The sequence below is a fragment of the Perca fluviatilis genome, chromosome 16 (assembly GCF_010015445.1).
Source record: "Perca fluviatilis chromosome 16, GENO_Pfluv_1.0, whole genome shotgun sequence".
NCBI lineage: Eukaryota > Metazoa > Chordata > Actinopteri > Perciformes > Percidae > Perca > Perca fluviatilis.
In genome coordinates this window covers 27,874,476-27,900,818 of record NC_053127.1, presented here as the reverse complement: position 1 = coordinate 27,900,818, position 26,343 = coordinate 27,874,476, and the positions used below count along the sequence as shown (strand labels likewise).

General features: G+C 42.5%; 1 protein-coding gene across 6 annotated transcripts in view; it reads left to right on the top strand.

Annotated features, from left to right (window-relative positions):
• mtmr4 (myotubularin related protein 4) overlaps window positions 1-25,692 on the top strand; it is a 45,139-nt gene extending 19,447 nt beyond the window's left edge. For 3 of the 6 annotated variants that reach the window (XM_039778493.1, XM_039778494.1, XM_039778489.1), the window contains 18 exons: window positions 3,790-3,879; window positions 9,221-9,337; window positions 10,377-10,406; window positions 11,044-11,126; window positions 12,596-12,762; window positions 12,915-13,011; window positions 14,938-15,051; window positions 15,180-15,379; window positions 16,582-16,710; window positions 17,791-17,902; window positions 18,430-18,625; window positions 19,173-19,358; window positions 19,667-19,837; window positions 20,628-20,782; window positions 20,961-22,449; window positions 22,616-22,726; window positions 22,881-22,969; window positions 23,855-25,692. In XM_039778493.1, coding sequence (XP_039634427.1) covers window positions 3,790-3,879; window positions 9,221-9,337; window positions 10,377-10,406; window positions 11,044-11,126; window positions 12,596-12,762; window positions 12,915-13,011; window positions 14,938-15,051; window positions 15,180-15,379; window positions 16,582-16,710; window positions 17,791-17,902; window positions 18,430-18,625; window positions 19,173-19,358; window positions 19,667-19,837; window positions 20,628-20,782; window positions 20,961-22,449; window positions 22,616-22,726; window positions 22,881-22,969; window positions 23,855-24,032 — 3,714 coding nt within the window. In that variant the 3' untranslated portion in view covers window positions 24,033-25,692. The remainder of the gene's footprint in view (window positions 1-3,789; window positions 3,880-9,220; window positions 9,338-10,376; window positions 10,407-11,043; window positions 11,127-12,595; window positions 12,763-12,914; window positions 13,012-14,937; window positions 15,052-15,179; window positions 15,380-16,581; window positions 16,711-17,790; window positions 17,903-18,429; window positions 18,626-19,172; window positions 19,359-19,666; window positions 19,838-20,627; window positions 20,783-20,960; window positions 22,450-22,615; window positions 22,727-22,880; window positions 22,970-23,854) is intronic. The other 3 variants (XM_039778491.1, XM_039778490.1, XM_039778492.1) reach the window with 3 other exon arrangements.
• The last annotated feature ends 651 nt before the right edge of the window (window positions 25,693-26,343 follow it).

Here is a 26,343-nt window from a genome sequence, read left to right as displayed (position 1 = left end):
CTGCCAATCAGCACGGCCATTTATTACAATTTATGGTTTTGAAGTAGAAGGTAGACTGGCTTTGTTTAGTGAGTTATCCCATTAATCTCTCCCACACAGAGACTCATATGTAGTAAGTACTCTGTGTCCTAGCTAGACTTAGATTTAGTGCTTGTATTATTGTTTTCATTATCGATCGATCTGCTGATTATTTTCTCGATTAATGGTTTTGACTATAAAATATCAGAAGATAGTGAAAAATGCCATTTAATATTTGGCCTCTTCAAATTCCTTGTTTTGTCCGGCCAACCCTCCAAAACCCAAATACATTAACCCTTGTCATCTGTCGACCGTGCAACTTTTAGATTTATTTTTCTTTTGTCGTTTTGTTTTTGTCAGGTTGTTGTTGTTGTTGTTGTTGTTTTTTCAAAGTTTTTGAAGCTTTTTCCAACATTTTTGTCACTTTTTTTCAACATTCTTTTATATATTTCTTTTCTTCAAATGCTAGAAAATGGACTAAAACACCCAAATTCAATGAAAGTAGTGAACTGATCATTTAGTTTACTTGTTAAGAGCATTGCATGGAACCATCCACGTTATTTTTTTTCGTTGAAAGAAACCCAAATTTCTAATAGAAACTTTTTGAAAATGGGTCAAATTTGACCCGAGGACAACAGGAGGGTTATGTTTACTGTCATATATGATGAAGAAAAGCATCAAATTTGATTAAAGAAAATTGTGTTTTTGTACGATTAATCATTTATCAAAGTAGTTTATTGATAAAGTTTCTCAACCAATGGATATAATCGTTTCAGCTGAACTTATATTCATTCTTGATGTCTTCAGTTGGCTAAAACCAACTGAATTATTGTAGGACTGATTGCAGTAAGTATCTTGGTCATTTGAACCCATTCAACATTTTATGATTTGAAATTGGTAAATTTTCAATGCATTATTCGCTAGTAATGGCCGAACACGTTTTTGAAGAACTTACAGTACCCTTCCTTCACATTCACATTCATGTAATGTCAGCAATGAGCTAAAGCTGCAAAGATTCATCAATTAAATTGATTAATCAACTTTTTAAATTTATCCCTAACTATTTTGATAATTGATTAATCAGTTTGAGTCATTTCTTTATGGAAAAAAATTTATAATTCTCTGATTTCAGCTTCTAAAATGTGAATATTTTCTAGTTTCTTTACTTATTCATGACCGTAAACTGAATATCTTTGAGTTGTGGACAAACAAGACATTGGAGGACGTCATCTTGGGCTTTGGGAAACACTGATCGACATATTCACCATTTTCTGACATTTTATAGACAAAATAACTTATCGATTAATCGAAAAATATTATCGACAAATTAATCGGCTATGAAAATAGTTGCAGCCCTACGATGAGCTATTTCTTTATTGCTGAGCTTATAAACTGTCTGTCCTTTGTCAACAAAGCTATTACGTCACAGAAGCTGATCAAATTGTGCTTTGGCTCGTCCATTCCTATGATGTCTATGCCTTTTTCAAATCAGATGGGGACATGTTGGTTACTTGTAGGGGAGAGGTTGTCACTGTAGGAACACTAACTCCATCTGTTACCAGCAAGCCCAATGGGTGGTATGCTTATCATGGGGTTTAATCACCGGCTTGGACCTTTTGGATGACAGATGAAATGATTGTAAACATTGCAGGAGGTCTGCATAGTGAGACCTCAAGGGCTTTCCTGCTATAATATATGACATTTTATTGTGTTTTGTCCTGGGTCATAAGTCTTTTATTAACAAGAGACCCTCCTGAGTCAGTAGTACTACAGTGCATTCAGGTCTCCCTCTGGTCCCCCTTCAGGTCTCCATCGCTGTTTTCATTAAGGAACAGCATCGACATACGGTCATACTGGAATGGTGAAGCCAAATCCAACAGAGTAGTAACGATAGCAGTGTTCAGGCAGCCAGAAACCAAACTGTGTTCATCCTCAACCGCTGAGGTAACTCGCCGGTCGCTCCAGAAATGACAGACAGGCTGGATGGAGGAGTGAAAGGCGTAATTGCACATCTCATAGCAGACATTCATAAACCTGGATAATGTTAGAGTCCTGTATACAGGGAGCGAGGTTTCTCGGTTATCCATGTAAGCATCACATCACAAATATGATCCAAACCAGGATAAGACTTAAAATTGGGCACTCAACATGCACTTTATGTGTATACTTTGTTATAAGGGGGACATTTCCGGGGCAAAACCTTTCCAGGGATTTTTACAAATCATTTTAAATTTCATAATTTGATTCATTTTGACCCTTTTTCTCTCCAGTGATTGATGTATGACCTAAAGGAAGCGCTTGCTCAATCTGACACTCTAAACTGCAAGGACAGGATTGAGTGCCCTCTTTGTTCCTCTCTCATTCTCATCTCTGCTGCTTCTTCAGCTGTTGCAGTCTAATTTTAGCCACCCGTCCATTATAACCAGTGTGCACATCAGCAACCTTAGAAATGTAGCATTGAATTAGTATGCATGGTCTTCCTACACGGTTATAGAAACATTTGGTTTTTGGGTATAAAAAGTGACCCTAGCTGTTTGAACTCTGCAAGAATCAATGTAAGTGCATGACTTATGAAAAACTAGTCAAGTGTGTGAAATACTGTACTAAGTCCCAGTATCTTTGTTTGCACAAGACTGCACCACCCAGTCACAAAGTCTAGAGCTTTTTTGGCGTCCGGTGCCTCTATCGTTTTCACGCGCATTAACTACCTGCACATCGCCAAAGCAGACGGAATACAAATATGTAAAAGGTGCATTCTTCTTTCAGGGGCCTATTAATCAGTCAGGAAAAAGGCCGTATAGAATCGAGTGGTAAACATTTTAAAATAACTTGCCTCACAGACCTAACACAAAGTCATGTGCGAGAGTTTTGGAAGTCTCGTAGTCAATATTTAATCTCCTACGTGACATCTGTGAAGTAGCTGGTGGGGATTGTGAAATTCCACCTGGCAATTTATCATACATCAAAGGCCAACCGCCCTGCTAAATGCTGAATACAACTGAACATTTTGGGTTTGGCTTTCCATTAGATTTATTTATTCTGTGATGGCCATTCCTAGGCCTGTAACAATTATTTAATAATTGTCTAATCGCAATATTTTTTAAGTATCGCCGTTTCTTTGTTTACCCGCATTTAATTGCTAACATTAGCGAAGGTGCTAACGGGTTAAACTGTTGATGGTAATTATCAGTTTTATCTTTATTTAAGAAAAAAAATACAATGTTTTATGATAATAAAAAGGTGTAGGCTGTGTACATGTGTTATTACATTATCTGGGTCACATAAAAGATAAAACCAAAATATGTATCCTGGGATTCATTCAAAACAATTTGTTAAAAAAAAAGCATAAATAAATATTTTTAAATTTAAAGTGGCTGTATGTAACTTTCAGTTTGTGTTGATTCTAGCGGCCGCTTTGGACAAAAGTGGTCATTTAAGACCATTGTATGAAAAATGACAGAGCTTCAGAAACATACAACAATTACAATTAGTCACTTTAACTGAAAGTGGCAATTATATCATTAATCACATTTATTTCTTAGACAATTTATAGTACAGCAAAATTTGGAATTGTTACATCTCTAGCCATTCCAGTGTTCCTATTAAACTGTATTGGGCCAGGGGTTTGTCTGTGTTCCTTATTTATTTATTTATTTATTTATTTATTTTTTTAGAATATGTATCTCTATGTGGTGTTTCACCCCCGCTGTGTCGACCTAAATGATGACCGTATTGGTCTGACCACCCCTGCTTGGTGTTTGTGTCTGACAGGGTGAAGAAGGGCCTCCCAGTCTGGAGTATATCAAGGCCAAGGACCTGTTCCCCCAGAAAGAGCTGGTGAAGGAGGATGAAAGCCTTCAGGTGAGCTGAACAGTGTTCATTAACCGTTGACTTCTGCTCCAGAGCACAGCACCCATCTGCCCTGGCATCCAGCTACATGTCTGTGGAGGAGACAACCAGGACCTGGTGAAAAGACCAAAGTGTGGCACTTCCAGATTATGAGCTTCTCTTCAATCGAGACTCCTGGCGTGTCACCAGAGCATTGGGTCGCCACTGCGTAGAGTGTTATTGCCAAGATATTACTGCAAGAGTCACAACTCAGCCATCTTGAAGCCAAACATTTAAGGAAAGATGGTGACACTGACCTAGAAGAGCATTTTTTTTTTTTTTTTGTCATTGCTCTGCCATCCTTTTATCAGTGTTCAACACAAAAAAAAAGTTCAATTAGACAACTTGGTGGATAACAAAATATAATTTTAAAATCATATACATTTTTCAGTCTACCATATTATTTAGATATAGCATATATATTAATGCAAGACCTTAACAAGAACAGAGGAAACATTTTGAAAGCAGGAAGTTGACAAAATTTGTACAGTATGAAAGTACAAATGTAATAATCCCCTACACTTACGAGTTTAGTTTCCAGTATTCTACTTAATACACATTAATCTAAATGTCCTTTTATTTAAAGTGCATTAGCTGACCATAAACATTACTGTCCATACAGCACTATTATTGGCTGTGTCAAGTGGAAAAGATTCTTTAAATTTTTTTTTTTTTTTTTTTTTTTTTTTTTTAAATGTCCTAAAAATGTACAAAAGTCTCAAAAATGACTCACAAAACTTTGTCAGTCCCTTTTTTAATGAACAACTTTCTAAAGCTCTAAGATTTGACTTCTCGGGGTTGTACGGCTGTATCTTCCACTGTTCGCCACAAAAAAGCAGAAGGCACTGCAGAGGATAAAGAACAGGGCAGCTGAAAAGCATTTACTGTAGGTCACTGAAGCGAGAGGAATTTCTAAGTCTGTTCCACAGTAAAGATGGCAGTAGCAAACTTGTGACGGAGAACTTGCGCTGTGCCCTCCGTGCTGTTGAGTTGGTGCTCTCTGGCTGTCTGGTGGTTAATGGAGTGGAGTATCATGTGTCAGGACCACTGGACTAAGGGTAGGTAGAGAGATTTGGCCAGCCTGGGGTCACTATCTGTTGGTATTCTGAAGCATTTCCACTTGCATTATTATTATTATTATTATTATTATTATTATTATTATTATTATTATTATTATTATTATTATAGGGCTGCGTGCCAATGGACTTTGTGTGGCAAAGGTCATGGTTGATTTATTTATTTATTTATTTATTTTTTTTCTCTGCTCATCAAAGTTTATATAGCTCTATCTTAATCTGGGTCTGTTTCTGGACTTTATGCTGCTCTCATTTTAGTCACCTTGCAACATAAAAAAAATCTATGTTACTGCACTGCTATACTTTGCTTCCCCTCCCCCTGAATTCACACATGCAGTTCCTCATGGTGTGTCTGCTTTTTTTAGTTTTTACTTTGTGTGTGCAGGCGATCCCATGATAGTTTCTCTGACAGACGATCTCTCTTACCACAGCCTTTCTGCAGGCTAATTATGGGCATTCCCTTGTACCCCACTATATTTAATACCCTGCTGGCTTTCCTCCGGTGTGCGTGCAGGCCGTGGTGCATGCTTGCAGTTGTTGGTGCACCGCGCACGTGCATGTCGTCACAGGCAGGCTGCTTGAACCGGAAGTCACGACTCGCTAGTCATAGTGTTATTCGCGGGTCTCTCTCTCTCTCTCTCTCTTTTTTTTTTTTTTTTTTTTTTTTTTTTTTTTTTTTTTTTTTTCTCACTCAAATATTTCTGAAGGCTTCATAGAGGAAACGTGACACAGTATCTTCTGCTGCACTTGCTGACTGCTGGTGACTCATGCGCCTACTTTTGGAGCACAGCTTGTTTCATGCAGCTCCCGGTCTGTACAGCATGTTAACTATGGCACTCTCAGCAGGACAAGTTAGGTCTCTTCCACAGCAGAGCAGCACACAAACTCAGTAGCTGCACCTTCTCATTTATGCTGCTGTTGAGGCAATATTAAATGCAAATTGGCTACATCCCCCTGACTCATGAAGAATGCAAAAATGCTTTAGATTAGGCTTTTTTTTTTTCCTCTTCTTTTTTATATGGTAAAACTGTATCTGCAACGTTTTTCTGTCACTGCCCAAAACTATAGTGTTTTGCTTTGTTTGGGTGCCAGCTGTATTTGTGCGCCTGTCACTTTGAAGTTGATTTTAGCTATTCAATTTTTTTTAGAAGTCCCAGTGCAGAGTGCCACACCAACAGAGCTAAATATAGGCAGCAGACCGCCTATATTTGGCTCTATTGGTGTCTGAGTGCAGAGTACTACGTGCTCCATTTCCCAGGTTAAGCTGTACTCTTTCCCTCATCATGCTTCCCGTCCCGGCTCACGCACCCATTTTCAGTTAAAGATGAGCAACAGCAGGTGCAGTGATAAATGTCAGGGGTTTATTTGTTTTTAACATAAGCTCTCTAGACCAACGGTCAACAGCAGCTTTTGACCCCTTGCCAATCGACAATATTCCTTTTAAAAGAAGTTTTTGTTTTAGATTTATTATATGTATGGTCTCTTTTTTTTTTTTCATGGTGAAGCCGACTGAGTAGATGTTGACTTGTTTATGGGTCGGTCAGTCACGTCCAGCTTGTGTGCTCTGTGCTTTTAACCACGCCGGCTAATGTTCTTTCAAGTAAGCCTGATTTTCTGACATCTTACCATAATCCCCCATCTGCCCTTGCTGCATGTCCTCTTAAAACATGCACCAGTGGGTCCTCCTTTGTGTGACTCAGCAGCGCATGCTAAAGCAGGATGAGGTAATGTTGTCTCCAAGCAACACTGTTGTCCTCACTACCGGCAACTAAACAACGAGACCTGGGTCACAATTTGTGGTCCCCAATGGCTATGATTAATGTTAGAGCAGCCAGGACTAGCATCAGTGCATGCAGGTGATCACACAGAAGAGATGACTAAGAGAAACTGAAGTGTGAAGAGGTTATGTAAATGAGGACTGAATGGGCATAACGCAAGCCTCAATTTGTCAGATGGGAGAGAATGATGTCCGAGCGGTAATGCATCTCCCAACACACTTTAACTCTTTCTGCGGAAATCAAATCCCTTGGAGAAGCAGCTCCGATAAACAGTACAGTAACATTTAGTGGTCAGTGTGAAATCGACCACTCTGAAAGTGGTTTGACGCTTTTATATGAATTGAGACATTCTTTAGTATTTGGCAAGCAACAGTAGCTGTGTGTTTCTTCCACGCCGTCGGCTTTTGAAGCTAATGCCCTGCCTCAGAGTGAAAGGAGGAATGTTTTCTGTTTACTTCTGTCGGGAACCAATTATCTTAATGTTTGGGTTCTCGTTGCAGCCAAAGCCCGGGCTTGGCTTAGCTGTAATAAAATGGGTACAAGTAGGAATGTTAATGGACAGTTTGGGATCCCTCACTGTACCATCAGCACTGGTGCAGACAGTCTCCCCTCCCTCCCTCCCTCCCTCCCTCCCTCCCAGCCCTGCCTCTTGTCTGCCTGCTCATTCAGACTCCGCAACAAGCCCTCTATGCTCACAAAGGTCCTTCTGTGAAACTACTATGTGCTAATTGGACAGCTACACATGCACACTGTTTCACCCGTGTCACCCTTTTTGTCATATCTGTAATGTCACTCTGTCCACAGTCATTAGTTTAGCTTTAGTAGGCAGGAGTATTGTTTGAAAAATGTCAATACCAGCGCCAATATGATACTTAGCAGAATGATACATTCAATACTTCCCTTTGAGGGTTTTTCTATACAACCCTTTTTTCAGTTTCAAAAAAGGCGAACTTCTCAAATGCATCAGCGTGTGTGTCTCAATACAATGCAGCTCTGCACGGTCTTTGCCTGAATAAAATGCAGTCTTAAATTTGCAAAATTATGATTTGAGATCAGAATATATCTAATCAAAGAAGCAAACACCGCTATGAATCTGACCATTTCAAGGCCGATTTGTTGAATAAGGCAGTGGCTGTACGTTGGTCCAACAGCTGGTTGGTTGGTCCCACTCAGAATTAATTGTAATAACTTTGGTGATCCCATAATGTTGGATAATGCTAATCAGAGAAAACAAAAACTCCGGTACTCACAGATAAGTAGCCTTCTTAATTATTGTGGGCAAAAAACTAACAGGTTTCAGCTAAAAGTCTTCATCACGCTGATGACGGCATTCATATTACGCCCACAATAAATAAGAAAATGACTTCTTTGTGAGAGCCGGAGGTTTTTGTTTTCTTTCGATCCTTGTAATTGCTGTGCACACTGTCTAAGATTTGGAGCTGTGCAGGCTACTTTTCATTTTATCTTAAAGGTATAGTGGAGGATTTTCCCGAATTTTAGAAAAGATCCGCCCTCTCCACTTTTTGAAAAAATGCACATGCGCAACACTCTACCTGCTCCCGAGACGTAACGCCTATTAAACGTGTGCACGAGAGTGCACTGTTTACAAGTTGCTGTCGGCATGGTTCATACAAGCTACTTTCCAAAAGAAGATTTGCACTTTTTCACAAATTGAGATGTTTACCGTGTCTGTGCGGTGCGTGACTGGTGCCAGGGCTAGCATCGCTAATCATAGCTTACATCAACTTTCACTAGCAGTGATTTTAAATGGATTTCTCCAAATAGCATGCCAAACTTTACCTGTCGAGTAGAACTTCGCGACTTAAGCATCAGTGGAGAGCCCAACCTGTGCTTTTAGCGCACGCCAGCGTGTGAAACATTCTCCCAAAACACTCCGGTCTTGTTTCTTTCTTCAGAGGCCTTTCTCTTCTTGTCATACCTTTCGTAGACACTCGTAGCTCACCACACATATACACCTGAAAGTATTCATGCGCAGAAAGCGAAAACTACCCTAGGGACGAGCACGTACGATGGCCTTACGTAAACATAGCGCCAGAATGATTGACAACTAGGAGGACCAATAGTCTTGATGATCCACCCGGAAAAAGAAAATCCTCCACAATACCTTTAATGCTGATTAGTAAATGTTAGAATGCTAAAATGCTTAACTACGGTAGATGGTAAACATGTTAAACATTTCACCTGCTAAGCAACAACATGTTAGCATTTAGCTCCAAGCACTGTATTGCCTATAAGTACGGCCTCACAGAGCACCTAGCAGGATTGACAAACGCTGAAAGTACAGCTTGAAAAACACTGAAAGTACAGCTTCAAAAATAGAAGTGTGGATGTTATGATTATACTCCCAGTAGACATAATAAAGCCTGACAGTAAACAGGTGGTGGTGTCATGTTTCTGCTGCGTGAAACTCAACAATCTGGTTGTTTTGTGTCTCTCCAGGTGCCATTCGCAGTTCTTCAGGGGGAAGGGGTGGAATATCTTGGCTTTGCCGATGAAGCCGTCATTGCCATTTCTAACTACAGGCTCCACATCAAGTTCAAGGACTCTGTCATCAACGTGAGTGCATGTCACAGACAATAAACACACAGAAGAACCACAAAAAGTAGAGTTTCACTTCAGTCCAAATGGCCCGAGTGTCTGTGTGGTCCCTGCTGCTGCCATGCCATGCCTCTACAGAAGCCAATAGCAGGAGAGAGGAGGCTATAATGCGTAGTTTGGACGCGCATACGCTTTTCCCCTCTACCCCATATAAAGTTTATTAATGCATAATTGTGCTTACCAGGCAAAGTATTTTACACCGCGTACCCGTAAAGCGGTTTTAGTCATATCCATGTCCGTAGTTGGCATGAAGTTGTTTGTGCCGAGATTGTACCACAGGAATGGCCGTGGCCCCCTGATGTACAGGCAGCAGAGGTTTAATGTGACATCTAGGCTCCAAAGGCCCGGCCCCCACTGGCACTAATGTCCACCGCCTCGCTCCTGCTGACGTCAGACCTTGCCCAAACACAAACGGGCCAGTTGTTTGCATTAACTGCCAGCAAAAATTCCTCCACCTTCCCAAATCCCAGTCCTGAGGGATTTGGCTTATAGAAAAGATGACTGAGAGGAGGCGGTGAGGGCAGATCACCAGGATGTTCAGGGCGCCTCTTCACCTTGACTTACTTCAGCAGAGGAGAGTCAGGTTAATGAACTGAGTGCAACAGTCCCCATCAAACTGCTTTCCAGAGTTCTGCCTTGACCCCAGCAGTGCAGATGAACTCTGTATGAATTCCAACAAGCCACAACCTCTCACCCACCCCATTTACATCTCAGTCCCCCCCCTACTTCTGCACTGTTTTCTTGCCCTTTGCTCCTGTCCATGTTTGTCTTTCTACCCATGATTTCCATTTGGCCTAGGCATGTGCTGCAAGTAGCCCACTTGGTTGTCTTTCATCTTTCAACTTCTTTGATGTTTTCTTTCCTTTTTTAACTCTTCATTTCCTTTTGTCTGCTGGATGTTTTTGGTTTAATAGTTTTTCCATTTCCTCTTGTCTTGTGTCCTCCCTCCCTCCCCCCTCTCTGTGTGTGTGTGCTCCATGGTGTCACTGTGTTTTAGACCTACCCAGGTGTGGACAATGAGATATCTGTGAGTACCATGTGATAAAACGCCACCCTCTGCCACTGTCTAGACAGCTTAAATCATTCAGCTCCTCTTCATTTTAAACGATTACAGTGCACTAGGGACGAATCGTAATTTACATTGAACTTAGTGGTACCGCTGGATTTATTGTAATTGTCTGTGAGAGAGGAGAAAAAATTATTGTGGTTGACCTTAAAACGTAATAAAAAAAAGAAGCACTATTTTTTGCTATAAGAAGTGAATTAGTATTTGTTTCATTCATACACAGCGCACAAAGTGCTGTTGCATAAAGGTTTGACCAAAAGGGAAGTTGCGTGGGTGATGTTTGTAAATCCAAGCAGCGCCTTTGTTAACACCTCAGTTCGCAGAAACTCTTAAAAGCTTAGAAAGCAGACAATTCTGTGGACAACAGGTTTATAGCTGCTGTTTGGCTTCATAACAGAGGTCTAGAGACGAGGTTCAAACACTTCCCAACCCTTCTTACCCTCTACAGCGAGATTAAAACTGTTCTATGTGTATCTAGCCTGGATTCAGTCTGTACTAGACCAGAGGGTGGTAACCTCGTTGCAGATGTGCTGTCTGCTCTGACAGCGGGGCCATCAGGCTGATCACACACACACGTGCTCTCTGTCTCCCCCTACAGGTGCCTCTCAGGCTGATAGAAAGTGTGGAGAGCAGAGATATGTTCCAGCTGCACATCATCTGCAAAGACTCCAAAGTTGTCAGGTAAGGAGAGCAGCTCACTCACGCACACTAAACAAGTCGTATCAACCCTGCAGGCTGACTGATGGTGTTATTAAGAAGAGTAAATACAGAACAGTGGTCTGGTACGCGTTTGAATGAATAATACAACAGTTCAATTCTGTCTGGTTGCGAGGAGACAATTTATACCCACTTCCACGCTTAACTGCTAATCAATATTCCACGGTGTAAAAATAGAGGTTACAGGCTTACAATGAAGTGCTAGTATAATTCTCCTCCATCCTATCCTTTCCTGAAATACTTAATGACAGGGACATAGGGATTATGGAAATCATGTCTTGTGTCCTCACAGTCACAAAGGGTTATCCCTGCCTGTGTAAATTAAGCTACAGGGTGGAAATAACAGCTTTCCGATGCTCAGGGGTTACCGGAACAACAGAGTTATCATTAATAATGATTTAAAGTTTTAGAAAGACAATTACGCTTTAAATTAAGCTTTTGCTGCTTGCTTTTGTCTTGTGGTTTGAATCAGTGTTAGCATGGCAACAGACTTCATGACTAGCTACTCTCTGATTTCAGTATTTTATGTGTGCAATAATGCTGAAACAAGTAGTCGGTTAATTGTTTGCTCATATTGTTGTCATTTCTCATGGATCATGGTTCCAGCTCCTTAAATGCCAGGCCTTGCTTTTATTTTACATCATTGTACATTCTTTCTATTGGCCGAACAGCACCAGCAAGTTGAACATGTCCCCTTGTGCTCTCGGAAGTTGTGATGGGCATTTTTTCACATTGTATACACTGAACTAATACTCAATTAATTGTAAAAGAGTATTGATGTTGTGATGAAGTGGCAGCGCTAAGATGCTGTATGTTTAAATGTTGTGAGAGACTAGCATGACAATATAATACATACTATAGAATAAAATTAAAGTAACATTTTACAAAAGAATGTTACAGTACGTTTCAAAGAAATGAAAGCGTAAACAATGAAACCGTCATACATTTTCTTCCAGTTGATACTATTTTTTATAATCTGTTGTAATGAAGACTGAATAAAATAAGGATGTTGCAGATGGACGTCCTATTTATTGTACTGTACTGTATTTATACTTTTAAAAGTGTATGCTGTGTAGCATAACTAGCACGTATTATGCTTACTTGCTTAAAAAAACTGTTTCAAGTTTTTTTTAAAAGACCAAGGCTTGTATTTATTTCACAGCAGAGTGGAATCCGTATGTGTTTATAGACACCTGTTAAGTTCAAAACCAGTGGAGCCTTCAGAGTCTCAGCAGCAGATGTTGGTTCCTCATCATTAAGCAGCCACATTATTATTACTCCTGTTTCAAGGCTGGAAAATCACTGAACAGCTGATCGAATTAGTTGCTCTTGTTTTTTTTTTCCTCCCAGTCCCCAATGCATGAAGTCGTAACGAGATATTTTGATGTTGGATCTCACTCCTCTTTCTAATCTCGACGTTGTGTTCTCCACAGATGCCTCTTTGCAACGTTCAAGCAATGCCAGGAGTGGGTCAAGCGTCTGAACCGGGCCATAGCTCACCCGTCCCGACTGGAGGACCTGTTCGCCCTGGCCTATCACGCCTGGTGTCTGGGAGGCAACGCTGATGATGAAGACCAGCACGTTCATCTCTGTCGCCCAGGTCAACACACACACACACACCCCCACCAATCACGACTGAACTTAACACCAAAGTTTATGAACAATTAGGCCTTCAAATAGAATATCTAATTTTGTGAAAGTTTTGATATTCCTTAAATAATCTCCTTCCCTCCATGCTCTCTGCGTGTGCAGGTGATCACGTGCGTCAAAGAATGGAAATGGAGGTCAAGAGGATGGGCTTCGACACACAGAACGTCTGGAGAGTGTCGGACATTAACTGCAACTTCAAGTACGTCACAGATATGTTATCATACATAATAGTATGGCACCTCTGTCGCAGCAGGTAGCTGTACAATACTGTAACTGTAAAGAGTCATGGTGGTCGTTTAGAGAGGCAATGGTGAGTGACAGTGTTTCAAAGAGCTTTTTGAGAGCTGTGAAAGAGAGTATGGCTGGAATCAGGCTGGAGTGGAGATGCTCTAACCACAGTGTCACCAAACTGAACAGATTGTGTGACAAACAGCTTGTGTGTATGTGTTAGCACATCTCAGCACCGTGTGTCAGGAAATGGGAGTTTTTAATTTATCTTAAAATAACAGTTACAGTTGGGGGAATAGTAGTCAGGTTGATATAAATAATAAGAGTACACTGAGCACAGACATTATACACAGTAATCATTATTAGATTTGGTGTGACATTGCCCGAGGTTATCATTGTCCCCGATGTCCATCACAAGTAGATGACCATAAATCCATAAAATAGAGAAGAAAAACCCTTCTTATATCTCCAAAACCTGTCTGAGAATCAGTAATCCAGTGACAGTTGGGTACACTGCAAAGAGCAACTGCTGTAAGCTAATTACGCCTTCTTTTAATGGTACCAAAATATAAACAAATACATGCAGGAAAAAACAGGGCTCTAGTAAGTTTTCTTTCAAATTGAAGTAAGAAAATAATATTAGTATTAACTTTTCTAGTAATTCTTCTACTAATGCTGCGCTATCAATATTGGGTTCCAGTGAATACCCAGATTCATGATTAAAAATAATTGTGTATATCGTGTATAAGATATATCGAAACATCCATAGACACTTATCAAACCACTTCTGCAACATAATCCACTTCTCTGCCATTAATCCATATGTTGAGTGTGTTCCCAACAATCCTTTACTTTACCAGTACATTGCCAAAATCATAAATTCTATGTCACGCTGTCGCCTCCTTTATAACTCTTAAGCTCTACTGAAAGTAGCTTATTCATATAGCGATGTATTGGTGGAACAATGCCTTCAACAACGTGGGTCAGTGTGTATACTTGCTCGCCTTTGTCTCCTCTGACCTCTCAGGCCAGCAGCACTCTCACCAAGTCCAGTCAATAACACACACACACACACACACACACACACACACACACACACACACACACACACACACAAAAAAAAAAAAAAAAAAAAAAAAAAATTGCATTGTAGCACTCACTTTAGCAGAAAAAATGCAGTATACTGTGTGTGTGTCTCCTTTGCTGTCTGGACAAATAAATGCTACAAAAAAGTTCAGTCTGCTCGCAGGGCCCAAGAGAGCACATCCTGCTGAGGGAGAAAGACATACAGGACAACTTGCTAATTAAACAAGCCGTAGCCTGCTGAGGCCCATGACTCAGCACACTATTCCCCCCCTCTCTCTCTCACTCTCTCTTTCTTTCTTTCTTTCTTTCTTTCTTTCTCTCTCTCTCTCTCTCTCTCTCTACCTCTCCCTCTCTCTCTCTCTCTCTCTCACTCTCTCACTCACTCACTCACTCACTCACTCACTCACTCACTCAACACACACACACACACACACAGTCTTTGTCTAACCTTCCCTCCTCAGACAGTCAGCAGGTGGATAGACACTGAAGAAAGTATCATGAGAGAGGAGGAGGAGACCAGAGACAGATGGAGTCAGGCAGTAGCACTTTTTTTTTTTTTTTTTTTTTTTTTCTCTCTGCCAGAGCTGAGAGTTAGAAGTAGTGACCCTGAAAACCAGAACATTTGTGTATGTCGAAGAATGTTTGCTGCAGCTCAAAGCACTATTTCTATGTTTTCTCACTGAAAGACTCTTGTTGCTTGCAGTTATCTTATGTCAGCCCTAGTGTACTGGCTGTACAATGTTTGCAGCAGTATAAACTGCATTTTACCTTCCTCTATTAAAAAATTGTGTCTTGTCCTTCTTGTCCACAGGCTGTGCTCCAGCTACCCGCAGAAGCTTCTGGTTCCAATATGGATCACTGACAAGGAGCTGGAAAGCGTGGCTTCCTTCAGATCCTGGAAGAGGATCCCTGTGGTGGTCTACAGGTGGGTTCACTGACAAACAGTCATATGCACACTACCACATGTTTTTACCAATATGCCCAACAGCATGTTTCCTTTTTGACATTTAGATCCGTACTCTTGTTTGCTGATTCTGTAACATTGAATTCTAGGCACCAGAAGAACGGGGCCGTGATCTCCCGTTGCAGCCAGCCTGAGATCAGCTGGTGGGGCTGGAGAAACACAGATGATGAGTACTTGGTGTCATCCATCGCCAAGGCGTGTCAGATGGATGCCGGAGCCAAGGGTACCTGTGGAGCACCAGCCTGCCGACAACGCGGGGAAGCTCCCGACTCCTCCGATAGCGATTTTGGTAGAGCAGACTCATGCATGCATGCACCGTTAGAGCACTGTAGCTCCCAAGAATCCATTCATATTCAGGCTGATTATGTGGAAATATCCTTATGACTCAGAAGGAAGTAAATAATTTTTAATTATTTACATGTCTCGTAAATGTTCTCCTTACTTCCAAAGTGAACTACAAACAGATAAAGATGCTCAACATAATTATGCCTGCATACAGTGGGCTTGTTCTACAAATACATTGTCAACAATGTATAGTGTATTAACTAGCAATAAATCACATTTATGCTCCTTTTCCTTACTTGTTACATCCTCCCATTTCAAAATTATGTGCATGCAGTAACCGTTAAAGGGGCTGTTCAGAACATTAATAAAGTAGCAAACAACTATTTGTTATGTAAAGATATAATAATAATAATAATAATAATAATGGCATCCTGAGCAGAGAATGAAGTGTGTGTGTGTGTGTGTGTGTGTTGTAATCCGAGCATCTCTGTTCTATGTTTTTATAGGTTGTCACACCTTGCCTAGTCACTCTCCTCTAATTCTTGTGATGCTGAGGTCATTAGGACTGATACTTGTGCTGCCGTGTTTCTCCATAGGTCTATAGTCGATGATTTGGCTTTGTTAATCCTTGCTGTAGAGAGCTCAAGCATAACTATGTCTAGAAAATACGCCAACCACCGTTTCATACAAAGCGAGTGGGGAGGAGGCAGCATTGAGCTATCATTTTCTTGGTTGCGGTTGAGCCTGCTAGCCAAACTTTCTTCTGTCTCCCAAGCAGGTGTAATTTGGGTTATTTTTCAAAGTTGATGTCTGGAACATGCACGTCTAAAAGGGTGTTTGGTGCACAACACCAGGCTGGAAAGGGAGTGGCAGCACAACACTGACTGAGTGCACGGAGAAGTAGTTTATTTGCAGCTTCACAGTAATTACTCGTCTTTCTCCCTGGTAGCTGCGGAAAGCAGGTCTCTTGACTTGTGATCGTTACCTATAGCAACACTGTGGTCGTGTGTCATCAGGAGGAGATATTGATTATCAGTAGGTTTCAAATAGTCAGTTTCTGTAAATCATGTCCCTGGCACTTCGCTGATTCCCTCCTTCTCCTTCAACGCCTTCTCTCTCTTCCTTTCCCCAGCTGTTCGATTCACATAATGCTGCCCACTCCTAACAGTAGACATTCTCTCTCTGTCCTCCCGCCTGTATCTCCAGACTCCTCTCTGACGGGTGGCTCTGGCTGCGATGACAACACTGTGCCACAGAAGCTACTTATTTTGGATGCTCGCTCGTACACCGCTGCAGTGGCCAACCGAGCCAAGGGCGGAGGCTGTGAATGTGAAGGTTAGTGTGACCAAAAACATTTGAAAAAGTCTTAAACAATTCAATGAAGCATTTTGTAGGATATGAGATCAAAGGCAACTGACACTGTGTTTCAACATTTATTGATCACATTTAAATTTTAAACAACACGTACAATACTTTGTCATCCGGTTAGATTATCTGGAGTGTGTATTCACCACCTGTATGCTTCTGATTCTGCTTAGAGATTCAAGCAGGCAATTTAAACTTAGTGAGAAGTATGAATGAATTATTTTGTGTCTGGCCGCTTACACGGCCCATCCATTATTTTTATATTATTCAGACACATTTTAAATAAACTTTCCTAGTGAGGACACAAAACAATATAAATACATAAAGGGTACAAATATAAAATTAACATTTCAGTACAAAAGGGTAGGTAAGGAGGGTACAAATGTAAAATCAACCTTTGAACAAAACGCTTTCAAACCAGAATAAATTATGGTGCAAGTAGAAAATAAACGGATCAGGAAAATACTGTTCGAAATAAGTAGTAAGGGGAAATAACTCAAAACTGCAGCAATCACATTTTTTTTTTTTTAAGTTAACAATGGATTTACTAACTTAAGTGGAAGCTGTCGCCCAAAGTGACATATGCGCATAGATTTAGTACCAGCTTTGCAGTTCCTAGCTTTTTAGTCTTTAGCAAATTTTTCAGTTTTACTTTAATTCTTATCTAATAAACCATATTTCCAGCAGCAGCAGGCAGCTGTTTTCAGAAAACGTTCTGATAAACCCACTTTACTTGATTGAATGGCTGGCATGCAACTATAGCAACCAGCTGTTGAAGAAAGTCAAACATCTGGCTGCTAAAGAGCCACATCTTGGAGATGATGGAGATCACCGATCCTGCTTTTGATTTCGAAATCGAAAGCTCATTTCGACCAATTTTCGATTCAAAAGTGAAATCCGGACACCCGTATAAGCAAGTGGTCGGTGCCAGTTAATGCCAAGTCAAACACCGTCATCATCTCTGAACAGATGATGCTACAGTATCTTACAAGCTATGCTTTGTTTATGTATTATGACCTTCATCAGAGTTGTTTGTTTGTCTGTACTTAGAGTACTACCCCAACTGCGAGGTAATGTTCATGGGAATGGCGAACATCCACGCCATCCGGAACAGCTTCCAAGCTCTAAGGACCGTCTGCAGTCAGATCCCGGATCCAGGAAAGTAAGTTGATCTGTTTAACCTTTCCCTCTGAGCGGCTCTGCCATCATCGGTGCCTCCCTCTCCCTCCCCCCCGCCTCACCTCATGGTAAGGCAACACCACAGAGAGATGGGAACGCTGCCACAGTCCAGTGCCATTCCTGCTGCGCCGACCAGCTGTCTGTCTGTACACACTGATAGTGGATACGTGTGTTATGTGTTTTGTTCTTAGGTTTACATCTGTATGTTTTTACCAGCTGTGTGTTTTACTAGTGTTTACATCTATGACTGTATGTGATTACATGCGGTTGTATGTCACATCATGTTATTTTAAGGCTTGTTATTCGGAGAGAGGGGTGTAGTGACGTAGGGAGGCCTCCATAGATATAGGTCAGAGGCTTCCTTCTAACCCAGTCAGCCTAATAACCCTGTGTAACCTCACCCTGAGTAACCAAAGCTGATGTATGTATACAGTGTCTAGGCTCCAGATCACTTCATCAGGCTCTATTTAGATTTGTACTTATCTAATCAGTCACATCTGGTGTTTCCAGCTGGCTTTCCGCACTTGAGAGCACCCGTTGGCTGCAGCACCTGTCCGTCATGCTGAAGGCAGCCACGCTGGTGTGTTCAGCGGTGGAGAGGGAAGGTCGTCCTGTCCTGGTGCATTGTTCTGACGGGTGGGACCGCACTCCCCAGATTGTAGCCCTCGCCAAGGTCCTGCTGGACCCCTACTACAGGACATTAGAGGTGAGAGTCTGCATGGTTTGGCCCCAGAATGTTGCATACAGATTTTAGACATTATTATTAATAATAATAATAATAATACTTGTTTTAAATGTAGTATTAAAGGGGAACCCCTTTTACACATTAAATTCTGTACAGGTCTTAGGAGGGAATACTACTGCATATATGAAAACGGTTGTATAAAGCCTTTTGTCTCTCCAGAGGATGCTGCATGTAATCTGACAAATGGCCTCAAGTGATGTCACTTGAGTCAGCATCAGTTGGGGCTGAAGACTATTACGTTTGAAAATGAAAACAATGTGGGAGTTTGGAATTAGAAAGAAGTTAGCTCACCCGAACTCTGTAGCCTGTTTCTTAATGGCTTGAGACTACACTAGCATAATGCACCCAAGTCTCTGATTGAACTGTTGGCGGTCTAGTTGCATTGTGGGTAATTGGGACGTCAGGTGTCCATCGTCCAACAATGCTAGTGCAATTTGAAAGTGGAGAATTTCTTTTTGTTGCACTGTAAAGTGATTCCATTCAGTCCTGAGTACCGTGTCGTCCACAGGGTTTCCAGGTGCTTGTAGAGACTGACTGGCTGGACTACGGTCATAAGTTTGGGGACCGCTGCGGCCACCAGGAGAACTCTGACGATGTGAGCGAGCAGTGTCCTGTGTTCCTGCAGTGGCTGGACTGTGTTCACCAGCTGCTCAAACAGTTCCCCTGCCTCTTTGAGTTCAATGAGGCCTTCCTGGTGGGTGGTCTTACAGCGCTCTTTACTTCTCCCTGTCTTTCTAATAACGACTATATCCTTTTCTTTTTTGTTACTATAAATCGCAAAGTGTAAGGGACATGAAACTATCTTCGAAGACAGAATAGTAGTAATACATTTTATTTTTTGCCTACCATTATAATCCTTGAGCCACTGACTTGAAAATGTTGCAGTCAATCAGTATTGAGAATCAACACTGTCTGAGCTGTTACATTGAATAAATAAAGAATGTCAATCACCGCCATTGGGGAATAACCTGACGTCATGTTCCGTCTTCCACGTGTGTCCAGGTCAAGTTGGTGCAGCATACGTACTCCTGTCTTTACGGCACCTTCCTGTGTAACAACGGTCGCGAGAGAGAGACGAGGAACATCTATAAACGCACCTGCTCTGTGTGGTCTCTGCTTCGCAACGGAAACAAGAACTTTCAGAACTTCCTCTACATCCCCAGTCATGATATGGTACCTAGCACTTCTTACAGTGTCCTTACACGGTTATTATTCTATTCTTTTGTAGTACAGCAACCGGTTAAATACAGAAACAACTGAAGGTTGCTTCATACTGTACTTTTAGACACTGAGCCTTTCAGTTATTGAGGAGATAGTGATTACTTGAAGGAATAGTGGTATTTAAAGGAATACGCCACCGTTTGTTGAAATAGGGCTTATCAGGGTCTACCCTGGCTGTAGATAGGTGGGCCAATGCGTTTTTTGTCTCAGTGCAAGTAATTAGGTTGGTTTTTTTTGTCTTTTGTTGGCTCACTTTTACTCACAACATGCTAACCGGCAACATAGGATTCCATTCACTACGCTAAGCTAACTAGTGGCGGCGCTGCCGGTTTGCACCGGACTAAAACAATGCATGTGCAAAAAATGCATTGGCCCACCTATCTACAGCTAGAGCCGTGATAAGCCCTATTTCAACAAACGGTGGCGTATCCCTTTAAGGGCCGTAGCACAAATCTGCAGATCTCAAGTCTTAATCCTTTGATGCTGAGCAGGGTGGCTTTATTAATCATTAATGCATAGTGTGACTGAACTTTCACTTTCATCCTCAAGCTTTTCATCAAAAGAGCATAAGTTTGACTTAACTTAAGATAAAACCTATGCCACCTTGATAAATGATCCATTAGAAAATGGTCATAATACACCACCCACAGCAGTGGTAGAACAGTACTAATAGAGTAATAGGCACCATCATTACTGTATGTTGACCTTCTGGGATTGTCCTCGTCACTTGTTTGTCTGCCAGGTGCTGCAGCCAGTCTGCCACACACGAGCGCTGCAGCTGTGGACAGCTGTCTACCTGCCCACCTCCTCCCCCTGCACCGCTGTGGACGACTCTATGGAGCTCTACCTCCCCCCCAGTGTCACAGGAGATGAACTGACCTCCCGTTCCCTGGACAGGTATGTTTGTTTGTTTCCAAATCTGATCCGTTACTCAGTGTCTGTTATTCAAAATTCCCTTTTTATGTGCAGAGAAGCCAGACTGCCCTCTAGAGTCTCAAACAGACAATTGTATCATTGCCATTTCTGCACATGTGGGGGGAAAAAAATAAACCCTTCATATATTTCTGATTTCCAGACTTCCCAAGACCCGCTCCATGGACAACCTGCTGTCAGCTTTTGAGAACGGGGTGCCCCTGACACGTACTTCGAGCGACCCAAATCTCAATAAGCACTGCCAGGAGGGTCGCTCTGCCCCAGAGCTTTCGCCAGCCACAGAGGAAACCTCTGCAGCCATCTCTGAGGAGGTCACACCTGACAACACTGGACTGGACACCCGTAAGGGGAAACCTCTGCATCTGAGTCCTGCCATGACCCCAGAGAGTGTCCCAGGTGCAGAGAGCTTTGAAGACACAGTGGAGGAGACCTGTCTCACCACACAGCCCCTGCCCTCTCTGCCCCTTCCCCCGGTCCCTCTCGGTAAGGACGTCGCACTCGCTCACATTTCCTTCCCGGCTCCTGTCCTCCAGCAGGCTTTGCCTCAGATCGCTAATTCTCCACTCCCACCGCCTCCGCTAGAGGCTGAGAGCCTGTGTAGGACAGCAGAGAGCACCACGTCGCCCACTCATAAATCCGAGCCGTGCTCATCTCTCCCCTGCAATGGCACTGAGCCTGCAGCCACCACACCCAGCTCGCTGCCTAACGGCCACTCTGGCAGCCAGTTAAACGGCTTCCCAGAATCTGCAGACCTGCTGGCTCTGAAGCAGCTGATACCACTACTTCCCATGGAGGACTCCACAGAGACTCTCACAGGTGAGGGAGAGCTCCCCCCAACCCTGCCCCCCACTGTGAGCCAGGATCTTACCCAGAATCATTTTAGTGACGAAGATCAGCCTGAGTCCCAGCCTGAGTCCCGGCCCCAGGTTCAACCCCAGACGGAGAAGGAGGACATGAGGACAGATGGAGTGAAAGGAAAAGAGCGTATGTTGACAGTTGCAGTAGCTCCTGTAGACTGCGCCCAGGCAGCAGCTCGCCATCTGATCGCCCAGAGCCAGATCACAGACCTGTCCCTGCTCGGCTCCCACTGGGAGAGCGTCCAGGGTCTGGTCCAGTCCGCCTGCAGCAGTGCCAGTCGCTCTGGCGTCAGCCGGGCCTTGCAGAGTAACACTTACCAGAGCCGCCGTCTTGCCAGTAAGCTGCTCCGCTCGCAGGGCTTCGCCAATGGGTCCCAGTGCTGCCGCAGAGAGGCTCTTTGTAATCCCAGCAGCCCTTTGCAGGCTGGCTGGCTGTCTGCTGCCAGGAGTGCAGCCTACACCGGCCTGTGTGGGCCTGCTGCCGCAGCCCTCAACAGCTACTCCTTGGCAGGCCATCAGCTCCTGCCAGTGTCATACTCCTCGCCCTCCGCCTCCAGCTCCCCACCCCCGCCCCAAGCCCCAGCTTACCTGGATGACGACGGGCTGCCGGTGCCCATGGATGCCGTGCAGCAGAGGCTGCGCCAGATTGAGGCCGGCTACAAGCAAGAGGTGGAGGTGCTGAGGCTGCAGGTGCGACAGCTGCAGATGAGGCTGGAGAGTAAACAGTACAGCACCCCTCCCTCGGAGCCAGACATTGATTATGAGGATGACATTGTGAGTACCCTTCTCAGTGATGGCAATAGTGCCAGACAGCCCAGCGCGGAAGATTTTCTTTTTTTTTTTTTTTTCTGTCTGCAGTGTTTGTAAATGTTTACTTTTGATCATCCTCTTTATCGTTCCTGTCTGTCTTCTGATCTTGCCCTTCTCTCTCCGTTTTCAGACATGTCTGCGGGAGTCAGACAACAGCAACGAGGAGGACTCTCTGTCGACCCACAGTGAGGACCGTCTGTCTGAGGGCAGCTGGGACCGCGTAGAGCCCAAGGACACAGAGGTCTGCATCCTTTGTGCTCCATCGTCTATAATAACTTCTATCTTTTGTTTCCTCACAATCCTCCCTTCCCCTCCCCTGTTTGGCTAGGAGCACTTCTTAATACAGCACACTGATATGATAGATTTGTGTGTGTGTGTATGTGTGTGTGTTGTAGGTCACGAGGTGGGTGCCCGACCACATGGCCTCCCATTGTTTCAACTGTGACTGTGAGTTCTGGATAGTCAAGAGACGTCACCACTGCAGGTGGGGCTTCCCCGTGGTTTTCTTACATTCATTGACACAAGAATTTGGGATGTAACAAGAAAAAAGAAAGTTAAAAAGAAAATTCAAAGGGCTGCAATTCATGATTATTCTCACTATCAACATTTTGACCATAACTGTCCAAAAAAAAAACTTTCTTGTATTTATTAATAAATAGTCAAAGAAATTTTGATTATATTGCCATCACAAAAATAATTACTTGTCAAAAACAGGATTATTTAACAATATAAAATACAGAAACGCAAGAAGCATTCAAGAATCTGTAAGCAGCACAATTTCGATCAAATCCTGTCAATTATCAGAAATTGATTAGTGATTCACTAATCAACTGAAGTCCTTATCGTTCATTATGAAGATCTCTCACTATTGTTCCTGTAGCCTCAAATGTTTCTTTTTTAAGGAATAGTTTAACGCAGTAAACTTCAGAGGTGCTGGTTGCAGTTTTTCTTCATCTAACTCCCTGCATAAAAGCTAATGGGTGTATTTACCAAAGTGTCAAACTATTTCTTTTCTAATTGGATTCTATTACTTTTTTTAGGCCTCGTCTTCAATGGTAGCTGTGTCAAAATCAGGTTTAACAACGTCCTGATTTGTGTATTCACTTAGAAAAAAGCAATCGCAGGCTGCTACTTTGTATTTTTAAGTCAATAAAACAAGCTTTGCGTCAGGCCCATGGTTTCAGAATGAAAGGCTTATTATTTATATGCTCCACTGAAAAACTGACAGTTGTCCCAAAATGGAAAGAAATGTATAACACACCAATGTACAGTAGATGTCACTGTTGAAAAATGTTCATTCTATTAAGTGATGTAAGTTAACACACATACACACTGCTTTAACAACTTCCTGTGTGGTCTCCTTCTACAGGAACTGTGGCAATGTGTTCTGTAAAGACTGTTGTCATCTGAAGCTGCCCATCCCAGACCAACAGCTGTATGACCCGGTGTTGGTCTGCAACATCTGCCACGACCTGCTCCTGGAGTCCCGCACCCGCGAGATCCGCAGCCAGCAGCTGAAGAAGGCCATCGCCACAGCCTCCAGCTGAGAGAAGCGTTGTGTAGCATGGCTCGCGCTTCGGCTCTGTCCTGCTCGTTTTGGACTGATAAGCTGAGCGCCCCGTTGTAACCCCAACCTGCTCTGGTTTCGGCTGCAGGGGGGAAGATGAGGAGGAGTTGTTACTCTTTGGGAGGCTCAGTTTGGGAGCGGAGGTGCACTGTGAGACTGTCTGGAAGGCGGAGAAGAGGAAAGGGAATGTCTGAGATGGAGCGTTTCAGCGGGGGAGGTTTTCCTGCAGAACAAACCCCTTCTGTTCCAAGACATTTTCAGCCCGGAGCACCGCAGCGCCCAGCTGCCTCCACACATGCCCTGTCCGAGACACATCTCCAACCTGTCCACCCCATCAGAGTCACCCACCTTTAGTACCAAACACCTGCACCCTCCTCACAGACACTGTCTCGCACTTCAGAGGACAATCGCTCACCCTTCCACGTGTCGGGGACTCCAAAGCCTTTACCTGTACTACTGGAGGCTTTCAACTTTGAAAAGAAAAGAATTGCTGCTACAGTATTTAAAAGTCTAATTTTGTATTCTTATTTTGTGCACTACTAGCTGTTGTTGTATTTGAGGGAATTTGAGACCAAACTTGAGTAAAAGGGAGAAATCTGCTGTTTACTTCGTCATTGCATCTTTTTCTTGGAGCCTGAATGTAATATGTAATGGATAACTGGATCGAGTTTATGTTAATGTACATTTGGTGGGTCGTATATGTGTTCATTGCTGCAATGTGTTTTCAAAATGATGTATATGCACAGTTAATGTGGTTCTGTCTTTTATCAATGCTTTTCTCCAGTATAGCCGTGTTGGGACATTCGACGTTCTGAGGGATGTGTGGACCGATCGATGCAATGCTGCGTGTTTGTTTTGCCGGGACGTGTGCTTGATGTGTTAAGAGGAAGAGAAGACAATAACGTTGGGAGACAGCAGATGTCTTCTTCTGATGTAAGAAAATGTAATTTGAAGGTACTGTGGGTATTCTGGGATGTGACAGAGGTAAGGTTTTCCTGCTGAGATGTTTGTGAACGAATGGCTTAATGTCCACATGAAGCTTGATGTCCATCTGACTGGTGACTCCTCCTCAGATTGTGAACCGGCAGGAAAGACTGCTCGGGAAAAGACTGAACAAAGTGCTTGAGGTTTCTTGTTCTGTTTAGGGGAGTTTGACAACGGTCCCCTCTTCAAAAAATGTGTTTGTGTCTACTGGTTGTTCCTTGAGACAATAGTGCCATATTTTGTTTTGTCTATTTTTAAAGCCTTTTTCTTTCTTATGGATTGCAGCAGGTTTCTAATCGGCCACCCTCTATGTTTTAATGGTACAGATAGTAAGCTGCGTAATAACACAGACAACTAAAGATTAACAGATGGTGCGGTTTGATGACAAGGCTAACCTTTTCAATGGATCATCGGATGTCACTAAATTAGTTAACCTTTTTGTGGTCATCCATTGTGGTTCTCCATAATATTTGGGATTTTTTTCAACACTGTGTTCATAAAGTCAAACTCTTTAAGAGGAACTCAGAAATGTAACATTCATAGTAATCTGATCCGTAGTGGTGGCTTAAAACCTGTCACTTAATGAATAACTGTTGTAAAGAAATGCACTGTAAAAGTTAAATCCCATGGGTTAAAATAAAAGATTATATCATGAATCTGTTTCCAAGCTTTCCTAATTGCATGTAGCTCTGGAAAAGGTGCTCAAGGCGTCTTGCACTTACAGTATTTTGCCCAAAAGGAATGTCATTTCCAGCAAATCAGGCGATCGGGAGGCTGAAAAACCTGACTAAACTAGTCATTAAGCAATCAACGAAAGCCTCAAAAGACACATATTATAAAAACATATTTAAAAATGCTAAAACAAGGGAGGAATGAAATGTATCAGCGACAAAAAGTACAGAACCTAAGCAATACAGGAACAAAATATAAAAAACTAAAAGAATAAATCGGTATACAATAAGAATAGAATAGTGTGCAAAGTAGCTAAGGGCAAGTAATGGTGCAGTAAGACAAATATGGAGTAATGTGTGTGTTGATGTATGAAAACTGCATATAATCAGTGTCTTGGAGTTACAAGTAAGTAAATATTGCCTGTGCTCCAATGATGGCAGAACATCAGTCTTGTTAGTTCAGTAGTGCCAAAGCTTTGAATTATTGTTTGTTATTAAAATATTGAATGTGGCTGCAAATGCAGGACCTTCCTCTCACTTAAAACCAGTTTGCTGAAGTACAGAGCAAAATGTAAGACATTGACTGCAGCAATTTGGTTACTTTACCAAGTAAAAAAAAGGTGGTGAATGTCACCT